Genomic DNA, 24,560 nt, shown 5'->3' with positions numbered 1-24,560 from the left:
TACCTCTATTAATATTTATTCAAATGTTATATATGCAGTATATATGTAAGATACATATGTATGTGTTAGAAAAAGTATATTATAAAATTGGGATCATATTGATCGAACAACTTTGTATACTATTTTAGAAGTCATATTAGATATAATTTCTTGCTAATTCAATTAAATACCTATGTAAAACATTATTTTAATAATGACACAACTCTCTGTCATTTAAGATTAATTATCTTTTTTAACTGATCCCTTGGATTACTAAATTGGTTCTTTTTCTGGAATTAAATTTTTTCTGTGATAATCAAAAAAAAAAAAGGTCCAACTGGTAAAAATAAATACACACAACATTCTTAATCTTCATTTGGCCTGAAGAATGGTGAAACAGAACTCCTTAAATCTAAGGGTATAACCGCTTTATTGCAGCAGGACTATCAGAATCAGGCAGTAGCAGTTTACTCCTTCGAAAAATGAAGAGGATTTTTAAAGAAAGGATATCCCAGGAGAGAGAAGCAAGTTTACAGGAAAGATGCGTGTTTCCCACCATTACCTGAAGAACCAGGAGCCAACAGGTACTGTCACCTCAGCTTACTACTGGGAAGCTCTTTGCGGGGGTTAGGCAATTAGGTTAGACAATTAAAACAAACAACACCCCAAACAAAACAGCCTAAGAGGAACCACCTCTAAGAAAGAATTAAATTATATTTAGGCTTTAACAATAAGTACATCTGAGTTATTTTCCAAATCTTACCTCCTGATAATGTCCTTAAAACCGAAATATCACATTATCTTTAGTTATGATCTTGGAAATCATATGTTTAGCTTTAAAACCATGGTTTTAAGGCTCAAATCTTAAAACAATGGTGCTCAGGCACCTCATAATCAGTTTCGTTAGTCACAGAATAGTGCCTACTGACTATAGAGGCCCCAGTTTTTATGCTGATGAAGCAGAGGCTTTTCACTCACCCAGAAGCTAGGATTTGATGGTTTTGCCTTCTAAGGCATCAAACATGTCCTCTAAGGCCTTCTCCACGCACTGGAGAAACTCACGGGCATCGCGGCCTTGGTAGGTAGAGACGTTGCAGCCTATCCAGCCGTCCTGAACAGCGTACGCAATGCCCAAGCCATCAGAGACCACGGGGGCAAAGCAGCCAATGCTCACTGCTGGGCTGTTCAGCGTGCTGGTGGACAGGATGTTGTGGTTTATCTGCCTATATGCAGGGTCCAGGAACAGCTCGGGCATGCTGATCCCTTTGGCTGCTGCCAGGTACCGCAGAGCAAACAAATGTCGATCAAAGCCCTGACCTGTCAGAGACAAAATGGAAAATCAGACTCTCAGAACTGAAAGGGACCTCACTAAGTAACACCTCTCACCCAAGACAAGAATATCCTTCACAGCATCCTTGACAGGGGAAGAAGGGTTTGTCGACCTCTGCATTCACACCTCTACCTTGCTAAATTCTGGGGCAGTGCATTCTAGAATATTCCTTTTAAAAAAGCAATGAATAGCTGAGCTAAAAATCAGCCTAAGATAAACCTAGTTTTTTAAATTCTGAGATTGAATCAGTTTAAACAGTCATGAAAAGTATGTGGAGAGCACACCATGGACTCAAAAACTAAGGGAAAACCAAAAGCCCAAATCAAGCACAAAGGACAAGATGGAGTCAGTGGAACAAAATGGAAAGGGTATGACCTGGTTCTAATCTCAGCTTTCCTGCTAATTTGCTGTGTGATCCTGGGCCAGTGGTCTCAGTGCCTAACTGACTACAGAGGCCCCAGTTTCTATGCTGATGAAACAGAGGCTTTTCACTCACCCAGAAGCTAGGGTGAGTGAAACCTACCTATAAAATAGAGAAGGCTGAGACCAGAATGTCTTGGAGGTCCCTTTCAGTTCCAGGACTTTGCCATATGAAAGGACTGGGCTATGTGATCCTTCAGGTCCTTCCTAGGTCTTGAATTTTATCAGAAAGGAGCAAAATGATGCCACTTAGGTAGGGAAGAGCTTCTGAGATGGCCTATTTACACGCAGCCAACACACTACAACTGGGCTGAAGTAGGAGGGGCCGTGGGCTTAGAAATCCTGCACTGTCAAAAACGAGGCTGAAGACCAGTAAGCAATAGGAAGAGAGTAGGTGACACAGCTGAAAGTGACCTTAAATGAGGCTGATGCGTTTTAGTCAGACGCATCACCCCATTCCTGCTCAGGGGGAGAGAATGTTCTGTCCCTAGTGGCTAGTCTGGCTGTTCAGACTGCTAAGGAAAAAATAATCACCAGTTGGCAGATGGATTAAGCCTAGGGAAGGGTGGAAATCAGAATAGCACTGAGGCACACCCCAGAGCTGAGGGCAACAAGACCAAGCGGCATGCTCCCCAGCCCCGTCTCACCCATCGCTGCTTCTCTGGTCAGCTGGTTGTGGTATGTGGAGCACTTGGCCATCATCTGCTGAAGCTCTCCAGCGCTGTGCTTGGAAGGCTCCCTGACAAAGGCCTCGGAGCACCTCTTCGTGAAGATGGAGGCTGGGCGGATGGCCTCGGTGCGGCCGTGCTTGAATGCCGCAGTGCTACAGGACTCATAGGTGGCCACCGTCTGCCCGTACTGCCGCAGGAAGGCCATCTGGAAGGCCAGCTGAGCCATCGAGTCAGGGCTCAGCTTCTGCTTCTTCAGGAATTCTCTGCCTCCTCTCTGAAACTGGATGTAGTCAATGGTGAGGGTTTTCACGGTGGCATCAAATTTTTCCTTAGCAATGCTAATGCCAGTCTTTAAAGCATCGCTCAGCTTGAAGTTGAGTTTTTGTATGGCCACAGAAGAGTCAGTGCTGGCCGGCTGGCTCTGGGGAGTGATAGCAGGGGCCTGAGTGCTATCTTTAAACACTTCATTAAAAAACCTGAGCACTGCAACACCATCGCCCCAGGCATGCTCAAAGTGGACGGCAGCAGTGCCATCCTTGGCTATAATGAGGTTAAAGGATTTGTCAAACCAGCGGTTTGTGCCATCACCATGCAGCATGCTGTGGGACAAGTGGACAAAGTCCTTAATGGGGAAGTCATCTAGGCAGAGACAGAACACAGCCGAGTCCACCTTCCTCAGGGTCTCCTTGTTGCCACCACTCACAAGCTTCTGTCTGAGCTCTGCCCAGATGTCCCGGTTCTCACTAGTCAGATAGGAAAGCGGAAACTCGGGGGCCGGGCTATTGTCTGACAGAATGTACTTCAGATGAGCCTGGATTTCAGAGGCACTCACAATGTTCCCATCTTGATCCAGGACATCAAAGATGTAGAAATGTCCTTTTCTTAGGACCAGGAGGTGTCTGGCCTTGTCATCGGTGAAGAGTTCATCTCGATGGGGTCTTGGTAAACGAGTTGAATTGAAAAGCCGATAATACTGGGACATGTCCAGGGGATATGCGTTGACCAAGTAGGCACCATACCAAGATAGGAAGGAAGGCACAAAGCGTATGAATCTCTTGAAGGTATCGGTATCACTTTTGGCAGGGTTCAAATGGAACACTTCTGGCTCCAGAAGGTCAGCCCGAAGTGTCTTCAGAAATCGGATGGCAGAGACAGTCATGTTGGTGGCCCGGATGAGCTGGTCATTATACTCAGACTTTGGATCAGGGTTGAATGACATAAATGGATTAAAGTTCAGGACAACAGGATCTCGAGCAGTTAAATACATATCAAACCAGGGGCCTAAAAAATAAAAATGAACAATAAAGAGTTCCTAAAGAAAGAATGTGAGAAAGAAAAAAAAAAATCAAGCATATTTAGAAGAAATGACATTCACTTTCAGAGGGTGAAATTTTCTGATTTTTTTTTGTTTTGCTTTGCAATAATTCAAAAACATTAAATAGGATCATGTAACATGTGGTCTTTTGCTTCCGACTTCTATCACTTATGGGCTTCCCAGTGGCTCTAGTGGTAAAGAACCCACCTGCCAATGTAGGAGACACAAGAGATGCGGGTTCGATCCCTGGGTCAGAAAGATCCACTGCAGTACAAAAAAACAATATTCTGGACTGGAAAATTTCTTGAGCAGAGGATCCTGGTGGGCTACAGTCCATGTGGCTGCAAAGAGTCGACACAACTAAGCAACTGAACACACACTCTATCACTTATAATAATGTATTGGAGATTGATCCACACTGTAACATGTATTGGTTCTTCATTTCTGTTTATTGTTAAGTAATGTTCCAATAGTATACTGTATCTTGTTTATCCATTCACCTGTAGATGGACATTTGTTTCCACTTGTTGGTTATTATAATGCTAGTGCTTTCTGTATGTGTGGACATTATTCTCAGTTCTCTTGGAAGATATAGCTAGGGAAGGGATTGCTGGGTCATATGGGAAGTCTACTCTAACCCTTTGCTTTTTGACTGAGAATGAAGTATCATTGATTTACAATGCTGTGTTAGTTCAAGTGTAGAGCAAAGGGATTCAGTTACACATATACCTAGTCTTTTTCAGACACTTGCCCATTATAGATTATTACAAGATATTGAATACAGTTCCTTGTGCTATACAGTAGGTCCTTGCTGTTTATCTATCTTAGATATATTGGTATCTGTTAATCCCAAACTCCTAATTTATCCCTCCCCCACCACCTTTCCCCTTTTGGCAATCATAAGTTTATTTTCATGTCTGTGAGTCTGTCTCAAACATGTTTTAGAAATAAGCTCATCTGCATATTCTAGATTCCACATGTGATAACATATGATGGTTATCTTTCTCTGACTTACTTTAGTATATTTGATAATCTCTAGGTCCATCCATGTTGCTGCAAATGGCATTATTTCATTTTTTGACAGCTGAGTAGTATTCCATTGTGTATGTGTATGTATTATACATATGTGTGTGTGTGTGTGTGTGTGTGTGTGTATACACCCCACATCTTCTTCATCCATTCACCTACTGATGGACATTTACACTGCTTCCATGTCTTGGCTACTGTAAATAGCGCAGTTATGAACACTGGGGAGTATGTACCTTTATGAAGTAGAGTTTTTCTCCGGATTTATGCCCATATATCTGCATATATACTGGATCATATAGTAACCCTATTTTTAGTTTTTAAAGGAACCTCCATATCGTTCCCCATAGCGGCTGCACCAATTTACATTCCCACCAATAGTGTAGGAGGGCTCCCTTTTCTCCACACCCTCTCTGGCATTTATTATTTGTAGATCTTTTTAATGATGACTATTTTGATTGGCGTGAGGCAATACCCCATATTTTTTTTCTCAAATAATTAGCGATATTGAGCATCTCTTCATGTGCTCATTGGCTATCTCTATATGTCTTCTTTGGTGAAATGTTTATTTAGGTCTTCTTCCCATTTTTTTGATTGGGCTGTTTGTTTTTTTTATATTGAACTGTAGGAGCTGTTTGTACATTTTGGAGACTAATCTCTGTTGGTTACATCATTTGCAAATATTTTCTCTCATTTCACAGGTTGTCTTTTTGTTTTATTTATGGTTTCCTTTGCTGTGCTTTTAAAGCTTTTTAAGTTTAATTAGGTTCCATTCACTTATTTTTGCTTTTATTTCCATTACTCTAGGAGACAGACCTAAAAAAAAAATATTGCTATGGTTCATGTCAAAGAGTATTCTCCTGATGTTTTTCTCTAGTAGCTTTATTGTAACTGATCTTATACTTAGGTCTTTGATCATTTTGAGTTATTTTTGTATACGGTATTAGAGAATGTTCTAACTTCGTTCTTTTACACATGGTTCTCCAGTTTTCCCAGCACCACTTATTAAAGAGACTGTCTTGTCTCCACTGTATATTCTTGCCTATTTTGTGATAGATTAATTGACCATAGGTGTGTGGATTTATTTCTGGGCTCTCTATTTTGTTCCACTGATACATATGTCTGTTTTTGTGCCAATACTATCAATCACGTGCACACCTTTTGTTCAGCCTGGCCATACTCCAAGCCCTTTGGGCTGTCTCCCCACAGCCAAACCATGTCCTACCCCTGGGTCTGCCCTCTGAAACCTAAGTTTCAGCACCCAGTTGCTGCACACACCAGCAGGCAGGTGTCTTGGGCTCAGAAGTGAGGCAATATGGCCCAGACCATGTGTGGGTCTCTCTACTCTGCAGGGTAGCAAGCCAGCTCCTACACTCTTCTCTCCAGCCTCTGAAGCTCCCTATCTGTCCTGGCGGATCTCATACTCAGTGAAGGAGGCTGTCAGGTGAGGGAAGAGGTCATCTTTCACAGCTCCCTCCCAGGAGCACAGGTCCTGTCCCACTTCCTCTTCTCCCTTTCCCCTTCATCCTACCCAGTTAAGTGGGGACCTTCCTTGCATCTTTGGTAGTATGGGATTTTCTGCAAGCTTTCAGTAGATATTCTACTGTTCCACATGTAGAAATATTTCTGACATATCGGTGGGAGGAGGAGAATTCCATGTCCTTCTACTCCACCATCGTGAACCAGAACTCCATGTTTAATCTTTTGAGGAATTGCCAAGGTGTCTTCCGAAGTGGCTGCACCATTACCACCAGCAGTGTACAAGGGTTTCAATTTCTCCACATCCTCAGCAACATTTGTTACCATTCAGTTCAGTTCAGCTGCACAATTGTTTCCGACTTGACTCTTCACGACCCACTGGACTGCAGCATGCCAGGTTTCCCTGTCCATCACCATCCTGGAGCTTTCTCAACTCATGTCCATTGAGTCGCTGATGCCATCCAACCATCTTGTGCTCTGTCCTCCCCTTCTCCTCCTGGTTTCAATCTTTCCCAGCATCTGGGTCTTTTCCAATGAGTCAGCTCTTCACATCAGATAGCCAAAGTATTGGAGTTTCAGCTTCACCATCAGTCCTTCCAATGAATATTCAGGACTGAATTCCCTTAGGATGGACTGGTTGGATCTCCTTGCAGTGCAGGGGCCTCTCAAGAGTCTTCTCCAAAACCACAGTTTAAAAGCATCAATTCTTCAGCGCTCAGCCTTCTTTATGGTCCAACTCTCACATCCATACATGACTACTTGGAAAACCATAGCTTTGACTAGACAGACTTTTGTTGCCAAGTAATGTCTCTGCTTTTTAATATGCTGTCAAACTTTTCCTCCAAGGAGCAAGCATCTTTTAATTTCATGGCTGCAGTCACCATCTGCAGTAATTTTGGAGCCCAAGAAAATAGTCTTTCACTGTTTCCATTGTTTCTCCATCTATTTGCCATGAAAGGATGGGACCAGATGCCATGATCTTCATTTTTTGAATATTGAATTTTAAGCCAGCTTTTTCACTCTCCTCTTTCACTTTCATCAAGAGGCTCTTTAATTCTTCTTCACTTTCTGCCATAAGTGTAGTGCCATCTGCATATCTCAGGTTATTGATATTTTTTACGGTAATCTTGATTCCAACTTGTGTTTCTTCCAGCCCAGCATTTCTCATGATGTACTCTGCATGTAAGTTAAACAAGCAGGGTGATAATATACAGCCTTGACGTACTCCTTTTCCTATTTGGAACCAGTCTTGTTCCATGTCCAGTTCTAACTGTTGCTTCTTGACCTGCATACAGATTTCTCAGGAGGCAGGTCAGGTGGTCTGTTATTCCCATCTCTTTCAGAATCTTCCACAGCTTGTTGTGATCCACACAACAATTTATTTGGTGTAGTCAATAAAACAGAAATAGATGTTTTTCTGAAACTCTCTTGGATGTTTGATGATCCAATGGATACCAGCAATTGGATCTCTGGTTCCTCTGCCTTTTCTAAATCCAGCTTGAACATCTGGGAGTTCTTGGTTCACACACTATTGAAGCCTGGCTTGGAGAATCTTGAGCATTACTTTGCTAGTGTGTGAGATGAGTGCAATTGTGCAGTAGTCTGCATGTTCACTGGCACTGCCCTTCTTTACGATTGGAATGAAAACTGACCTTTTCCAGGCCTGTGGCCACTGATAAGCTTTCCAAATTTGCTGCCATTCTGAGTGTAGCACTTTTGCAGCATTATCTTCTAGGATTTGAAATAGTGCAACTGGAATTCCATCACCTCCACTAGCTATGTTCATAGTGATGTTTCCTCAGTCCCATTTGATTTCATATTCCAGGATGTCTGGCTCTAGGTGTGTGATCACACCATCGTGGTTATCTGGGTCATGAAGATCTTTTTTGTATACTTCTTCTGTGTATTCTTGCCAACTCTTCTTAGTATCTTCGGCTTCTGTTATGTCCGTACTGTTTCTGTCCTTTTTTGTGCACATCTTTGCATGAAGTGTTCCCTTGGTATTCCTAATTTTTTTTGAAGAGATCTCCAGTCTTTCCCATTCTATTGTTTTCCTCTACTTCTTTGCACTGATTGCTGAGGAAGGCTTTCTTATCTCTCCTTGCTATTCTTTGGGATTCTCCATTCAGATGATATATCTTTCCCTTTTTCCCTTTGCCTTTCACTTCTCTTCTTTTCTCAGCTATTTGTAAGGCCTCCTCAGACAAACCATTTTGCCTTTTTGCATTTCTTTTTCTTGGGGATGGTCTTGATCACCTCCTCCTGTACAATGTCACAAACCTCCATCCATAGTTCTTCTGGCACTCTGTGTATCAGATCTAATCCCTTAAACTTATTTGTCACTTCCACTGTATAATCATAAGGGATTGATTTAGGTCATATCTGAATGGTCTAGTGGTTTTCTCTACTTTCTTCAATTTAAGTCCAAATTTGGCAATAAGAAGTTCATGATCTGAGCCATAGGCAGCTTTTGACCTTGTTTTTGCTGACTGTATAGAGCTTCTCCATCTTTGGCTGCAAAAAATATAATTAGTCTGATTTCAATACTGACCATGTGGTGATGTCCATGTGTAGAGTCTTCTCTAGTGGTGGTGTTGACGTTACTATCAGTCTTATTTGACTGGAGCCACTCTAGTGGATAACCACCACTGCGGTTTTGACTTACATTTCTCTAATATTTATTACTTGCTTGTTCCTCCTCACTCTGTTTTCCTCCTTAACACTTACAGAAATAAAAAACAGTAATTCCTCACTTGCACTCACACTGAAACAGAACAGTTTTTAATCCCCATCCCTCCTGCGCTTCACCTCCTTTCAGGCATAATATCCATACTTGACTGTCTCCCTAAAATGACAGAAAGTTTTCACCATCATTCTGTGTACTATGTACATTACTCCCTCTTTTAGGAAATACTTGAAAGGCAATTAGAAATAACTCAGTGCATATGAGCCCCTCAAACTAGCCTCTGTATTTCTGTGGATGCTTGTAAAAATTCCAGAAGCAGTATCTTATTAGAAAATATGTTTTCAAGGGAAGTTCCTAGTTGGATTAGCAAGCATGGGTAAACTCTACAAATATGGGGTATCTTCAACGGGAATAAGTAGTTTTTATACATAAAGCATTGGGGAAGGATCAATGGACAAAAATTTATCTATTATACATTTGTTGATCCATTAATTCCATTTCATTCCTTGAGAATCAGTGCCATGCCTGGGGATAGAGAATGGACTTCAATTCAGAAGAACTCTGGTAAAGGAGATAAACAGAACTAAAATAGAATGCAATTCATTAAAATGGGGGTAAGATACATTTGATGAAAGAAGACATGAATTTACGCTTCTGATCCCTCGAGTAAAAGAATTTTTAAAAGACATAAGCCAATAAGGCAAAGAGAATAAGAGAGAAGAAAGGAACAAATACTGGAAAGTATAAAATTATCTAGCAGAGTCAGAGAAAGCCAACCCTAAGCTGGCAGCAGAGAAAGCCAGGAAACAATATGACTTAAGCAGCAGAACCCCCAAATGGCTCAGGATATAGCAGCCTAGGTACATCTGGTTGAAGGGCTGTTTCATTAGAACCCCACCCCCCAGATTCCCTCCCTACTCCAGTGGAAGACTTAAGTTGTTTTCACTGGAGAAAGTAAAATTGGGAGACATAAGTCACAGATGAGAACTCAAGTCTTCTTTCCTTAATCCCACTCCTGCAACAGCAGCAACCAGGAATATACCTTTCGGCAGTTAACTGGAAAAGCCTTCCAGAAGTCTAAATAACCCAAAGACACCAACATTAGGGGCGCCCCGAGGAAGTGGTTTAGCTGATCACATTACACTAAAGCTATGACTGACAAGCCCACTCTCATTTATAAAAATTCCCACAACTTTTAATATTTCATTCAGGTCTAAGACAACAGAGAAGGATTATGAAACATCTGAAGAAAGAAAAGAGGGTAAAACAAACAGGAAAAAAAGCAAACTGCAGAAAGACCGTTAAGGAAGAAAAGAAATTTAAAAAAAATTCCCAAATAAATTATTAGGCACATAGAAAGGAAAACAAAAAAAGGTATAATTATTTATCATAGAGAAAACCAAGTTAGTATGGAAAAGGAAAAACAATTCCAATGTGCTACACAACTCAGTTGACAACAGTGTTTACATGATTATAACAGTATAAACACCAGGTAGCTTCCCTGGTGGCACAGTTGGTAAAGAATCTGCCTGCATTGCAGGAGACCTGCATTCGATCCCTGGGTTGGGAAGATCCCTGAAGAAGGGAATATCCACTCCTGTATCCTTGTCTGAAGAATCCCATGATAGAGGAGCATGGTGGGCTACAGTCCATGGGATCACAAAGAGTTGGGACACGACTGAGCAACTAAGCACAGCATAGCATGCTGTGACAATAAGGGGATGGAAATGTGGTGAGGATACAAGAGACCAACAAATCCTAATCTTTTATAGTGAGACATCTATAGATAATGCCTAAAACTAAAAAAGATGCATTGATATGAATAAGTAATTTAGAGAATGGGGCAAAAGGAGAAGTGAGAAATTAAATCAAGGTCAGGAAACTGCTGCTTCTCATAACAAGCATGAGAAAACTATTTGATTCTTTAAATGATATGGATGTATAACCTTACTACAAACATAAACTGAGTTACAGAAGTGCAGTAAGAACAGAAGTGGAAGCAACCAACTCTGAATGGGAAGGGCTGAAAGGTTTCCTAGAAAAATCATCCTACCCAGATCTGGTCTTTTCTGCTTTTTCCAAATTGAGAGGTAATTGACATATAACATTATATTAGCTTCAAGTGTATAACATAATGATTCGATATTTGTATATATGTAAAATGCTCAGCACATCCATCACCATACACTTATAAAATTTTTTTATTAGAAGTTTTAATATCCAGACTCACAGCAACTTTCAAATACACAATACAGTACTAACTATAGTCACCAAGTTGTATATTGCATTCCCAGGACTTACTTATTTTATAACTGAAAGTCTATACCTTTTGATCCTCTTCACCATTTTGCCAGCCCCTACTCCCAACCTCTGACAACCATCTTAACTGGGTCTTAAAGGAAGAATTTGCCAGGTAAAAAAAGGTGGTGGGAACAACATGGATTAAGGCCCAGAAGAATGAAAAGACTAAGGGGTTGAGGGAAGAAGCTACTCAGTTTTGCTGAAGCATGGGTGTGTCAGGGAGGATGGTGAAACGAGGCTGGAGTGGGCAGCTGGGCCAGACAACGAAGAACCTAGAATGGTACATACAGGACACAGGACTAAATCCTGCATCCTTTTCAGACAGAACCAATGATGAGGTTCTGTCCTGATCCTATCTACAGAGCAGGCAAGCCACTGCTCTTGACCACAGAGTCCAGGCAACACCTCACTGGAGGAAGAGCTCACTCAGCCTTAATGTCACCTCAGGGAGAGAGGATGAGACAGCACTGCACAAGCGTTTTTGGTCTCACCAAAAACTCCTGTGAGACCAAAACAGGAGAGAAGATGCCCTGCTTTCCATTATGGAAGGCTCCGGAAATACCACATTCACAGCCCTGCCTACCCACCTGAAATGTAGCTTGTATGCTTATTCTGCTTGTCCTGAGCGACCAGCTGCTCATGTAGTTCTTTTCCAATTCCAGTTTCAAAACTCTTACACAACTGTTCTGTTTTCCTGAAATGTTCAAGAAAAGACATAATCAAACCACGACAGGGAATAGGTGGTTTTCAGATTCATGGCCACAAATGCATCGCAGAACTTTGGGTTCCCTAGCATATCCCTAGAATCTGGGACTGGGACCAGAAAGTACCTCTGATCAGAAGAGGAGAATCAACCTAAGCAGATAAATCTAAGATATTTTCTTAAAATGACAGATCAGGAAGATGAATTCACATCTCATAAAATAATGTATAATCTAGGAGGCAGCTTTGGAGTCAAGAAGAGCTAAGTTTGAATTCTAGCTCAGTTACTTTCAAATTGTATGACCTTGGACAAGTTACTCGATCTTTCTCAGTCTCAGTTTCTTTATATGTTAATCCAGAAATACACCACCTTACATGAGTTTTAAAATATTTATAAAGCTAAGGATTTAGGATAGTTTGAAAAATAATACTTAATAATCAGTAGCTATTAAATCATTACCATGTCAAGAAAAGCTTCAAGTGACTAATATGGAATATTTAAAAGCAGTGGATTAGCTTTCCTGGTGATTCAGTGATAAAAGAATCTGCCTGCCAATGCAGGAGATGTGGGTTCAGTTCCTGGGTAGGGAAGATCCCTGGAGAAGGAAATGGTAACCCACTTCAGTATTCCTGCCTGGAAAATCCCATGGACAGAGGAGCCTGGTGTGCTACAGTCCATGGGGTCACAAAAGTGATGGACATGACTTAATGACTAAACAACAACAAAAAGACAGTGGACAGTTCATCTGTATTTTTCCACCACTGTCCATTAAAGGACTCTATGTGATTCTAATGACAAGGCCAGTATTCCACACAACAAATTCCCATTGTGGAAAGAGTACTACACCGGGATACAACAGCCTGATGGAATCCACTTTTTTTTACAATATCCAATATTATTTTCCACTTCCAGGCTGAATTAGTTTCCCACGACTGCCAAGACAAAGTGCCACAGACCAGATGGCTTAAGACAACAGAAATGTATTCTCTCATAGTTCTGGAGGCTAGAAGTACAGAATCAAGGTGCTGACAAGACCATATTCTCTCTGAAGACTCTCGAGGAGAATCTGTTCCAGGCCTTTCTCTTCGCTTGTGGTGTTGTCAGGTATCCTTGGCATTCCTTAGCCTATTACTACACTCCAACCTGCCTCTCTACATGGCTGTCTCTTTATCCCTTCTAAGGACTGGAATAAGGATGAAACCTTCTCTATTAATAGTATGACCTCATCTTAATAGACATGAGTTTGAGCAAGCTCCGGGAGTTGGTGATGGACAGGGAAGCCTGGCATGCTGCAGTCCACGGGGTCACAAAGAATCAGACACAACTGAGTGACTGAACTGAACTGCTCTTAACTAGTTACACATACAACTACCCTCTTTCCAATAAGATCACATACTGAGGTTTTTCAGAAGGGAGTGAATTTAGGGGACATACTATCCAACCCAGTACATAAGCTCACCAAGCAAACTTCTGGTCTCCCATATACTCTCCTCAATGAAGCTCCCTAGCAAGAGCACATGCCCTCTGCAAATGACCAGTGCCAGACCAGTGCCAGCTGGCTGACAAGGTAAAATCTGCCAGGGCAGTACAAATTTGGCATTCTAGTGTCTAAACCATTGCTATTCAGTCAAGTTAAAGAGTCTCACCTTAGGGCTTGGTCAGCCCTTTATGAGTGAAAATCTATTTCCTGAACTTGCAAATGTAAAGACTAGGTCTCAGGTGCCTGAGGACCCAGTCAAATCATAGACACTCCCCGAAGATTGGTCCGCCACCACTTGTCAGCTTCTCCTGAACCACCCAACCATGGTCATTTGGGTTTCTCAGCATTTACCTGAACTGGCTGTCATCCAGCAGAGGCTTCTGTGCACTGAGGTATCTCCTAATGGTGTCTTCAAGTTTGGGAATAGGCAGCCTGGGGAGAAAAGAAGGTCAGTTTAATGGTGACAAGATGTGGAAGAGGTTAGTTAGCTTGCCAATCCAAACTCATAAAGAATTACTGGATAATTAAATTCTTTCCCCCCCAAAAAACACACAAAAAACAAAACAATAGGAAGCCTAAGCCACTGACAAATGAGAATAGATGAATTTAAGTATCAACAGTACTCCTTTTATTTTCTAGGTAGAAGAATAACCTTTTGATGTATTAATGATGATTTTCATAAACTAAATTAGGAAATATACTAACAAATTAAAAATGGGGAAGCAGAAGCAACCAAAATATTCCTGATTCCTGTCACAATTATAATACCTGTGTTAACCCTGCACTGGCATGGATTTTAATTCTACCCTTACTTTGAACAACAGTCTTTTTCTCTCCTAAGATGAAAAAAAGTTCTGTTTTTAAATTTATTGGTGTATTTTTGACAGAGAATCATACAAAAGAGAAACACAGGTCTATCCACCGGCCAGCCAACCAAAGGATGGACTGTCAAGTCATGCCCAGCTCACCAGGAGTTCTGTGAGGAATGGATATTCTTGGGTATTATGCTTAGAAATATGTCAGACAGAGAAAGACAAATACTGTATTATATCATTTATACATGAAATTTAAAAATAAAACTAGTAAATATAACAAGAAACACAGATATAGAAAACAAACTAAATGGTTATTAGTAGGGAGAAGGAAGCAGTGAAGGGCAGAACAGGGGTAGGGGGTTAAGAGGTACAAAATAAGCTACAGGGATGTATCTATAGTACATCAAATATAGCCACCATTTTCTATTAACTATAAATGGAGTACAATCTTGAAAAATTATCAGTCACTATGTTGTACACCTGAAACTTATATAATACTGTCAATCTACTATATCTCAAATTTTTAAAGTATCAATTTATGGCATGTGAATTATATCTCAATAAAGTGAAGTGAAGTTGCTCAGTCATGTCCGACTCTTTGCGACCCCATGGACTGTATGTAGCCTACCAGGTTCCACCATCCATGGGGTTTTCCAGGCAAGGATACTGGAGTGGGTTGCCATTTCCTTCTCCAATATCTCAATAAAGCTGTTAGAAATTTTTCTAAACAAGTTATGTTCATCTCTGGTGATCAATTTTTTCCTCAGTAAGATGAAGGAACTGAAAGAGACTGTTTCTACGGCTCCTTTACAATTCTGTGATCACAACCTCAGGAATCCTGTTGATTCCTCCTGCGGCAAAGCAGGAGAACTGCACAACGGTGAAAGGGCGGACTCTGGCATCACCCTTCACAGCTGTGTGGCTCTGGGCATGCTGCTGCTCTGCACGTAACTTTCCTCATACATAAAATGGAGATGATACTAATACGTACTTTCCAGTGCTGAGTGCAAATTCGATGCGGCAACACATGTCACAGACTGAGAAGAGCACCTGGCACACAGTAAGCACTCGACTGCTGTTGCTCAGCTGCTTGGTCGTGTCCCACTCTTTGTGATTCCATGGGCTGCAGCACGCCAGGCTTCCCTGTCCTTCACCATCTCCCGCAGCTTGCTTAGACTCACGTCCATCAAGTTGGTGGTGCTATCCAACCATCTTATCCTCTGTCGTCCCCTTCTCCTCCTGCCTTCAAACTTTCCCAGCATCAGGGTCTTTTCTAATGAGTCGGCTCTTCCCATCAGGTGGCCAAAGTATTGGAACTTCAGCCTCAGCATCTGTCCCTCCAATGAACATTCAGGATTGATTCCCTTTAAGATTGACTGGTTTGATCTCCTTGCTGTGTAAGGGACTCTCAAGAGTCTTCTCCAGCACCACAGTTTGAAGGCATCAATTCTTTGGTGCTCAGCCTTTATGGTCCAACTCTCACATCTGTACATGACTACTAGAAAACCACAGCTTTGACAATACGGACCTCTGTCGGCAAAGTCTCTGCTTTTTAATATACTATCTAGGTTTGTCATTGCTTTTCTTCTGATAAATACGTTTTTTTTAACTTACTCGGTCGTCAAGTCCTATAGATTCAAACTCTGCTCATGTTCCTAGGGAACTAGCTCATCATGTCTTCCTCAGTGCCTGGAATGGGGTTTCACCATATTGGTGTTCTGCCTACCCCAAACTTTCTCACTTCTTTTAATAATAGCACCCTTTCTATTTAAGTCCCTGCAGTTCAGGTAGAGCTGACTCCATGCCCAGCTCCCAGGGGTAGGCTTAAAGCTTACTGGTTCAGACTCAGTGAGACCTGGCAAGAACCTAAAGACTTAACTGTAGGAGTTTTGGGTTTTTTTTAACTGTTAGGATGAGGAAGGGAATCTCTAACATCTGAGTTACTAAGAAATGAGTGTGAAAGCTATGCCTTAGGCGACGGCTACCACTATGGCACCATGAGGAGAGAGCCTACCTGAGAATGGAGTCACACAAATGAAGAGTTGAGTGGGAAGGCAAATCAGGGTCTTGATGACATCTGGACCTCTTAACCCAACCTGAATTTTTCGGGTCTGTGGGTTCACACATTCCTTTTGGCTAAAACCAGTTTAACTGCGGTTTCTATAACTTGCTACCACAACTGCCATTACTGCGGCCTTTTCAGTATGTGCACAACCCTTCATCCACAGTTCCTCGAGGAACACCAAAAGTGGTTTCAAAGGCACAGCTGAAGTTCCTTGAGCTCCCTGAGGGGTTGTTCATCAGGTGCCTTGAAAAGAGCTATAGAGCTAAAGCCTTGAGAGAGGCCTGGCAGGTTCATTTTAACCATGTGGGTTCTCTTTCCCACCCTCTATCAAAGAACTCCATCCCCATCTAAACACCATTTGCTGCAATAAGGATGGAAGAAAAGTTAGCACCAACTGGATTTCTCTCCTGTCTAAGTGACTCTGATATCAATACCTAAAAAGCCTCCAAGCAGTAGGTGTTTTATTCTTCTCCCTACAAGAACACAGTTATAAAGTCTTTTGTAGTTTTACACAATCTAGTTATTATTCTGGTAAAATCATTCTGGTTGTCAAGACAATTTATCTGCAGAACATGTCTTTGGGGCTCAGAGCATTACTGTTTCTATCTGTTATCCTCCACACCTTGGAAACTTGGGCCTCACCTGCCTCCCATGTGAATTCTAGAGAACATGCCCATTATGTCTTGAACACCAGCTATCATCTAAAGTGATTAGGGGTTAAAAGAAATCACAAGATCATTGACAATGACTGCGGGTTAACTATAGGCCTAAAATAGCGGCCCATTACTATTTTTTTTAAGACACACTGCCACTCCCCCAACCCAACCAACACACACACACCAGCCCAACTCTAGTAACTTAGGGCCCAAGTGATGACTCTTTACTTTGATCTGGGCCTCCCATCAGCTTCTCAAAATTTCTGAACACGTCATGCATTTTCAGACTTCTGTTTCTTAGCACATGCTGCTCTATCCTTGCCTCACTCCTCTCATGTGGTGATCTTCAAATTCCAACTCAAATATCATCTCCTCTATGAAGCTTCCTTTCTCTGCCAGGCACTAAGTCACTCCCACCACCACACTCATACAATGAAATATGCAACAAATATTTAAGGTAGTTATAGTACTTGAGAATATCTACTGAGTACTTGCTATATGCCTGGCTTTGTGCTAAGTGTTTTATATCAAGGTATTTAACAACCCTGAGAGTAAGGTAATATTAACACCCCATTTTTAGGTTACATGATTTCCTCACAGCCATGAAGCTAGTAAGTAGAGCTGGATTAAAAATAAAATCTGATTCCTATCTCATGACCGTAACTACCATGAGATGCTGCTTCCCACTGATCCATTATACCATAACTATATCTGCTTACCTGTCAAATTTCCCCCACTATACAGTAAGCTCCTCACCATGACTCACTGGTCTCCAAATTCATGTCAATCAATGTTTATCAAGTTAATAATGTAAATGTGTAGGTCAGGCTGATCCACCCTTTGTCTTCTCCAGACTTTTGATTTTACATTCTGAGACTAATTGCTCAGTGCATAAAACATTACCCTGAAAAAAAAATACTTAACTGAATCGCACACCTAAAAATAGTTAAAATGATAAATTTTATGTTTTGTATATTTGACCACACTAAAAAAGAACAAAGAAAAAAAACATAATAGCTGGAAACCAAGCAAATGATACTGCAAGGCTTCCTAGAAGAAAGCAAGTCCAAAGTCGCTTGATTAAAAGGTAGTGATATGACAGAAAAAGGATGAGAGAAGAAGGGAGGTCCAGTTGGACCACCTAATACTGATATTAAGAGGCTAGTCCTTCTCTTGCCAACTAACAAGAGAAGATGCCAACTATTTTGGCATTTTACCTCACTCTACCCTCACAACAGCCCTGTGAACTGTGCATTCTGATACTACTTTGCAGGTAAGAACTGGGCTCAAAGAAGTTGACAGAACTGGCTGAAGTTATAAAGAGTGGCAGATCTGGAATCTAAATCTAAGTTCTACCAGACTTCAAGCCTGGGCTTTTCATTAACTGTGACATCTAAATGAGTGTAAAGATAATACAATTTACCTCTCCAGAATCTCAGAGATAAGGAATCTCATCTAACTTTCAACATACAGGTGATGAAGTGAAGGCCTGAGGGAGTCATTGTTTACAGAGTTATACACAGGTGATGGGTGCTACAGTTTGTAGCTCCAGGATATTTGTTCTGCAGAGTGAAAGAAATGATCTTCATATTCCTTGACTTTAATATTCTTCTCAGCTTTCCAATTCTACAGTGGAGAAAATCCCTCTGATCTTAAACCTGGGTGGGGCCCAGGCCTATCTAAAAGTTAAAGGCCAACTGCTGCTGGGCTTGGCAAGCGAAGACAGACTCTGTCATCCCTCACCTTTCCCCTACATACAGGCTCAGCTCAGACATAGGAGGTCAAGGCTTATCTTACAGGAACAGGGACTTTTTCTTTCTCTTCCCAGACCTCCTACCAAATTTATACAGCAGGGTTGGGACTAGATAATCTCATTTTAGTCTGTTTTAGAAGTCTGCACACTGTAACTTCACAAGAATCACCTCAGATGATATTCCTGGGAAGGTAGGGGTGGGCAGTTAAGGGTTAAGGGGTTTCTGGTTGTAGAGAAAAAGAGCAACCTAGTGGTTCTGGGGGATGTCTGTGACAATCTTGGTTCTATATACAATGAGAGTTGGTCTCCAACCCCTGGACTGCGAGATCCCTGACGGGCAGCTTGGTATGGAAGGAAGTAAACAGGTTTTTGAAAGAAATTTGGAACTTTGCACTAGGAACTAACTGGTAAGCAGGTGGAGAAATTAAAGTCTGATTATAGAGAGTGAAGGAATTTGGGGAAATTGCTAATACTGGAGGAGACCTGGCAGCTTAATTTAAGGCTGGGAGTTCAAAGACTGGGAAAGCTGGAAGCTGAATTAAAGAAAATACTGGGTGAGGGAAGGAGAGAGGAAGATATATTGGGGCTGTTTCGTAGGGGAAGTAAATTCTGGAAGAAGTGTGAAGACGGTCGGGGGAGTAGCTATGGTGAAGAGGCATAGAATTTGGGTGGGCTCTGGATCTAATACACATCAATATTCTTGCCTTGAGAACCCCATGAACAGTATGAAAAGGCAAAAAGTTAGGACACTGAAAGATGAACTCCCCAGGTCGGTAGGTGCCCAATATGCTACTGGAGATCAGTGGAGAAATAACTCCAGAAAGAATGAAGAGACAGAGCCAAAGCAAAAACAACACCCAGTTGTAGATGTGACTGGTGGTGGAAGTAAAGCCCGATGCTGTAAAGAGCAACACTGCATAGGAATCTGAAATGTTAGGTCCATGAATCAAGGCAAACTGGAAGTGTCAAACAGGAGACGGCAAGAATGAACATAGACATTTTAGGGATCAGCTAACTAAAATGGACTGGAATGGGTGAATTTAACTCAGATGACCATATATCTACTACTGTGGGCAAGACTCCCTTAGAAGAAATGGAGTACCTATCATAGTCAACAAGAGAGTCCAAAATGCAGTATTTGGATGCAATCTCAAAATAGACAGAATGAGCTCTGTTCATTTCCAGGGCAAATCATTCAATATTACAGTAATCTAAGTCTATGTCCTAACCAGAAATGCTGAAGAAGCTGAAGTTGAACGGTTCTATGAAGACCTACAAGACCTTGTAGAACTAACACCCAAAAAAGATATCCTTTTCATTATAGAGTACTGGATTGCGAAAGTAGGAAGTCAAGAGCTACCTGGAATAACAGGTAAATTTGGCAAAATGAACACACTTGTCATAGCAAATACCCTCTTCCAACAGCACAAGAGACAACTTTACACATGGACATCACCAGATGGTCAACACTGAAATCAGATTGATTATATTCTTTGCAGCCAAAGATGGAGAAGCTCTATACAGTCAGCAAAAACAAGGTTAAGAGCTGACTATGGCTCAGATCATGAACTTCTTATTGCCAAATTTGGACTTAAATTGAAGAAAGTAGGGAAAACCACTAGACCATTCAGATATGACCTAAATCAAATCCCTACTGATTATAGAGTGGAAGTGACAAATAGATTCAAGGGATTGGATCTGATAGAGTGCCTGAAGAACTATGGACAGAAGTTTGTGACATTGTACAGAATGCAGTGATCAAGACCATTCCCAAGAAAAAGAAATGCAAAAAGGCAAAATGGTTGTCTGAGGAGGCCTTACAAATAGCTGTGAAAAGAAGAGAAGGAAAAGGCAAAGGAGAAAAGGAAAGATATACCCATTTGAATGCAGAGTTCCAAAGAATAGCAAGGAGAGATAAGAAAGCCATCCTCAGCGATCAATGCAAGGAAATAGAGGAAAACAACAGAACGGGAAAGACAAGAGATCTCTTCAAGAAAATCACAAACACCAAGGCAACATTTCATGCAAAGATGGGCATAATAAAGGACAGAAATGGTATGGACCTAACAGAAGCAGAAGATATTAAGAGGTGGCAAGAATACACAGAAGAACTGTACAAAAAAGATCTTCATGACCCAGATAATCACAATGGTGTGATCACTCACCTAGAACCAAACATCCTGGAATGCGAAGTCAAGTGGGCCTTAGGAAGCATCACTATGAACATAGCTAGTGGAGGTGATGGAATTCCAGTTGAGTTATTTCAAATCCTAAAAGATGATGCTGTGAAAGTGTTGCACTCAATATACCAGCAAATTTGGAAAACTCAGCAGTGGCCACAGGACTGAAAAAGGTCAGTTTTCAGGCCAATCCCAAAGAAAGGCAATGCCAAAGAATGCTCAAACTACCACACAACTGCACTCATCTCACATGCTAGCAAAGTAATGCCCAAAATTCTCCAAGCCAGGCTTCAACAGTATGTGGACTGTGGACTTTCAGATGTTCAAGCTGGATTTAGCAAAGGCAGAGGAACCAGAGATCAAACTGCCAACATCCATTGGATCATTGAAAAAGCAAGATAGTTCCAGAAAAACATCTACTTCTGCTTTATTGACTATGCCAAAGCCTTTGACTGTGTGGATCACAACAAAGTGTGGAAAATTCTGAAAGAGATTGGAATACGAGACCACCTGACCTGTCTCCTGAGAAATCTGTAGGCAGGTCAAGAAGCAACAGTTAGAACTGGACATGGAACAACAGACTGATTCCAAATTGGGAAAGTACATCAAAGCTGTATACTGTTACTCTGTTTATTTAACTTATATGCAGAGTACATCATGAGAAATGCTGGACTGGATGAAGTACAAGCTGGAAGCAAGATTGCCAGGAGAAATATCAATAACCTCAGATATGCAAATGACACCACCCTTATGGCAGAAAGTGAACAGCAATTAAAGAGCCTCTTGATGAGGGTGAGAGAGGAGCATGAAAAAGTTGGCTTAAAGTTCAACTTTCAGAAAACTAAGATCATGGTATCTGGTCCCATCACTTCATGGCAAATAGATGGGGAAACAATGAAAACAGTGACAGACTTTATTTTGAGGGGCTCCAAAATCACTGCAGATGGTTACTGCAGCCATGAAATTAAAAGATGCTTGCTCCTTGGAAGAAAAGTTATGACCAACCTAGAAAAAGTTATGACCAGCATATTAAATAGCAGAGACATTACTTTGCTGATAAAGGTCCATCTAGTCAAAGCTGTGGTTTTCCTAGTAGTCATGTATGGATGTGAGAGTTGGACTATAAAGAAAGCTGAGCCCCAAAGAATGGATGCCTTTGAACTGTGGTGTGAAGACTCTTCAGAGTCCCTTGGACTGCAAGGAGATCAAACCAGTCCATCCTAAAGGAAATCAGTCTTGAATATTTATTGGAAGGACTGATGCTAAAGCTCCAATACTTTGGCCACCTCATGCGAAGAACTAACTCATTGCAAAAGACCCTGATGCTGGGAAAGATTGAAGGTGGGAGGAGAAGGGTACGACAGAGGATGAAATGGTTTGGATAGCATCACCGACTCTAGGGACATGAGTTGGAATAAGCTTTGGGAGTTGGTGATGGATAGGGAAGCCTGGTGTGCTGCAGTCCGTGGGGTCGCAAAGAGTCAGACAGGACTGAGCAACGAACTGAACTGAAGTGGATTTAATGTGAATAAAGTAAGATTTGAGGAGGAGTACTGAAGATGCTGTCTAGAATTCTGTGAGGGTTGGCTGAAGTTGCAGGGAATAGTGTGGGTTAGAGAGGATATTTTAAGGGGAGGAAGGTGGGAGAGTGTTGAGGAAGGTTTGGTAGGGGTGAAAGGAGAATGCTGAGGACTTGGAGGGTAAGGTAAACATCTGAGTCAGCTTGGGGGACTGATAGGTGCTAAAACAGAAGAGGACTGGAGACATGGGGAGTGGGGCTAAGGGTTCTGGCAGCAGCTGTGAAAAAGGTGGTGGTGGGAGAAGTAACTATCAGTGGTATGTATCAGGAACTGGCCGATCCATATTCTGTGCAGGAATTCGGGGGCCACCCTAGCTGGAAGCCTAAGAGTAATGTTGGACATATGCAGGTTGTACATTTGTTCAGAGAGAAATGTGAGGGACGATTAGATATCTGATTGGAAGTTGAGTTTTTGGAGGAGTCTGAGAAGAGTTCAAGAGAGAAAATCTGAGAGAACTATGATGGTGGCGGGAAGGTGGTGGGGGGGGGAGGCGGAGACGAGGTGGATTCTGGAAGAGAACTTGAGCGTTCTTAAGTTCCAGTGCCACGGGATTTTCAGACTGGAGAATGCGGCAGCGTCCCAGGTGAAGCTTTGGGGGTGCAAGAGGGTTCGGTAGAAGAGACAAGAGTGACTGGAGAAAGGCTGGGGCCGAAACCTCGGCTAGCTGTGGGCGACAGGGACCTGGAAGCCGGGCTCACCTGGGCAGGCTGTCCTGGTAGTGCATAGTGGGCACGATGCTGCGCTGCAGGTACTGACTGGGCTCGAAGCCGGTGCTCAAGAGCCGACATGGGGCTCCCGGGCCAACGGCAAGGCCCCGGGACCAGGAGCGCAGCAGCAAGCGGGCCATCATAGTCCTAGGAGGCGGCAGCAGCTAGAACGCGGAGAATTGGGAGTTCTGGTGTACGGAGGTCAGTCCGCGGCCCTCAGTGCCCCGCGACGATGGGTCAGGTACTACAGTACACTTTGTGCCCTTCCGCGGGGCCATTTCCGGCTCCCCGGCCCCGCCCACGGAAGGCCCCGCCCAGCGGGCCGCCCACAGGCCCTCCGAGGGGCCCGCCTACCGCAGAGTGGGCGGGACCCCGGCCTCTTCGCTCTGTTTCCTGATTCACCCGCGGTCAGAAAACCAGTTTGGAAGCCACGCCCTTCTCCTGTTTTGGAACAAGGTAGAAACAGGACTGATTCTAAAGCTGAAACTCCAATACTTCGGCCGCCTCATGCGGAAGAGTTGACTCGTTGGAAAAGACTGTGATGCTGGGAGGGATTGGGGGCCTGAGGAGAAGGGGACGACAGAGGATGAGATGGCTGGATGGCATCACCTACTCGATGGAAGTGAGTGAGTGAACTCCGGGAGTTGGTGATGGACAGGGAGGCCTGGCGTGCTGCGATTCATAGGGTCGCAAAGAGTCGGACACGACTGAGCGGCTGAACTGAACTGAGAAACTGAACACGACTGAAGCGACTTAGCAGCAGCAGCAGCAGGAACTGGAGAAAAAGAGAAGCCGAAAAAAAGTTTTGGAATCTGATAAATGGGGAAATTTTAAACGTCCATTTCCTCATTTGAAAAGATCATTCAACCCATTCTCACATTCCTAGATATGAAAGGAAACGGCTTGGTGTGGACAGTGTCTGGTGCTGTAAGCAGTAAATGGTGGCTCTTGTTACTGGTTTAGTCGCTAAGTCGTGTCTAGTCACCCGTCAAATTTGCCCAGCAGAAAAAAATGTTTTTTCTCTTCTTTCAAAATTATTTCTTTTTTTTCTTTTTCTTTTTTTTTACTTTACAATATTGTATTGGTTTTGCCATACATCAACATGAGTCCGCCACAGGTGTACACAGCAGAAAAATTTTGACATACCCTGATCAGCACCACGCAGCTGCCCTGTGAGCTCATTTGAGCCGATGTTAGAAAACATGTGTGCAGGAGTTCCCTGGCGGCCCAATGGTTAGGACTCCAAGCTTTCACTTCTGTCGTCTGGATTCAGTCCCTGGCGGGGGAGCTAAGACACCGAAAGCCACGCGCGGCAGAAAACAAAACATGATTCATACAGAAACTGTGCAGAAGCTTGAAACCGTGGAGGGTTCCATCCAGTCACCACGTCTATGCAGAAAACTTCCTTTACAGC

At 42.4% G+C, this 24,560-nt stretch overlaps 1 protein-coding gene across 1 annotated transcript; it reads right to left on the bottom strand.

Moving 5' to 3' along the window:
- Nucleotides 1-23,462, bottom strand: CPT2 (carnitine palmitoyltransferase 2). Its single transcript, XM_069592114.1, has 5 exons — nt 23,138-23,462; nt 13,742-13,822; nt 11,795-11,901; nt 2,377-3,681; nt 1-1,296 (listed from the first exon to the last, which is right to left on the bottom strand). The coding sequence occupies exons 1-5, from the start codon at nt 23,287-23,289 to the stop codon at nt 965-967; spliced, it is 1,977 nt and encodes a 658-aa protein (XP_069448215.1). The 5' UTR covers nt 23,290-23,462; the 3' UTR covers nt 1-964.
- Nucleotides 23,463-24,560: the final 1,098 nt, after the last annotated feature.

Source organism: Ovis canadensis, chromosome 1 (genome assembly GCF_042477335.2).
Source record: "Ovis canadensis isolate MfBH-ARS-UI-01 breed Bighorn chromosome 1, ARS-UI_OviCan_v2, whole genome shotgun sequence".
NCBI lineage: Eukaryota > Metazoa > Chordata > Mammalia > Artiodactyla > Bovidae > Ovis > Ovis canadensis.
Note: the sequence above shows the minus strand (reverse complement) of the source record. Positions and strands in the feature narration are given on the sequence as shown.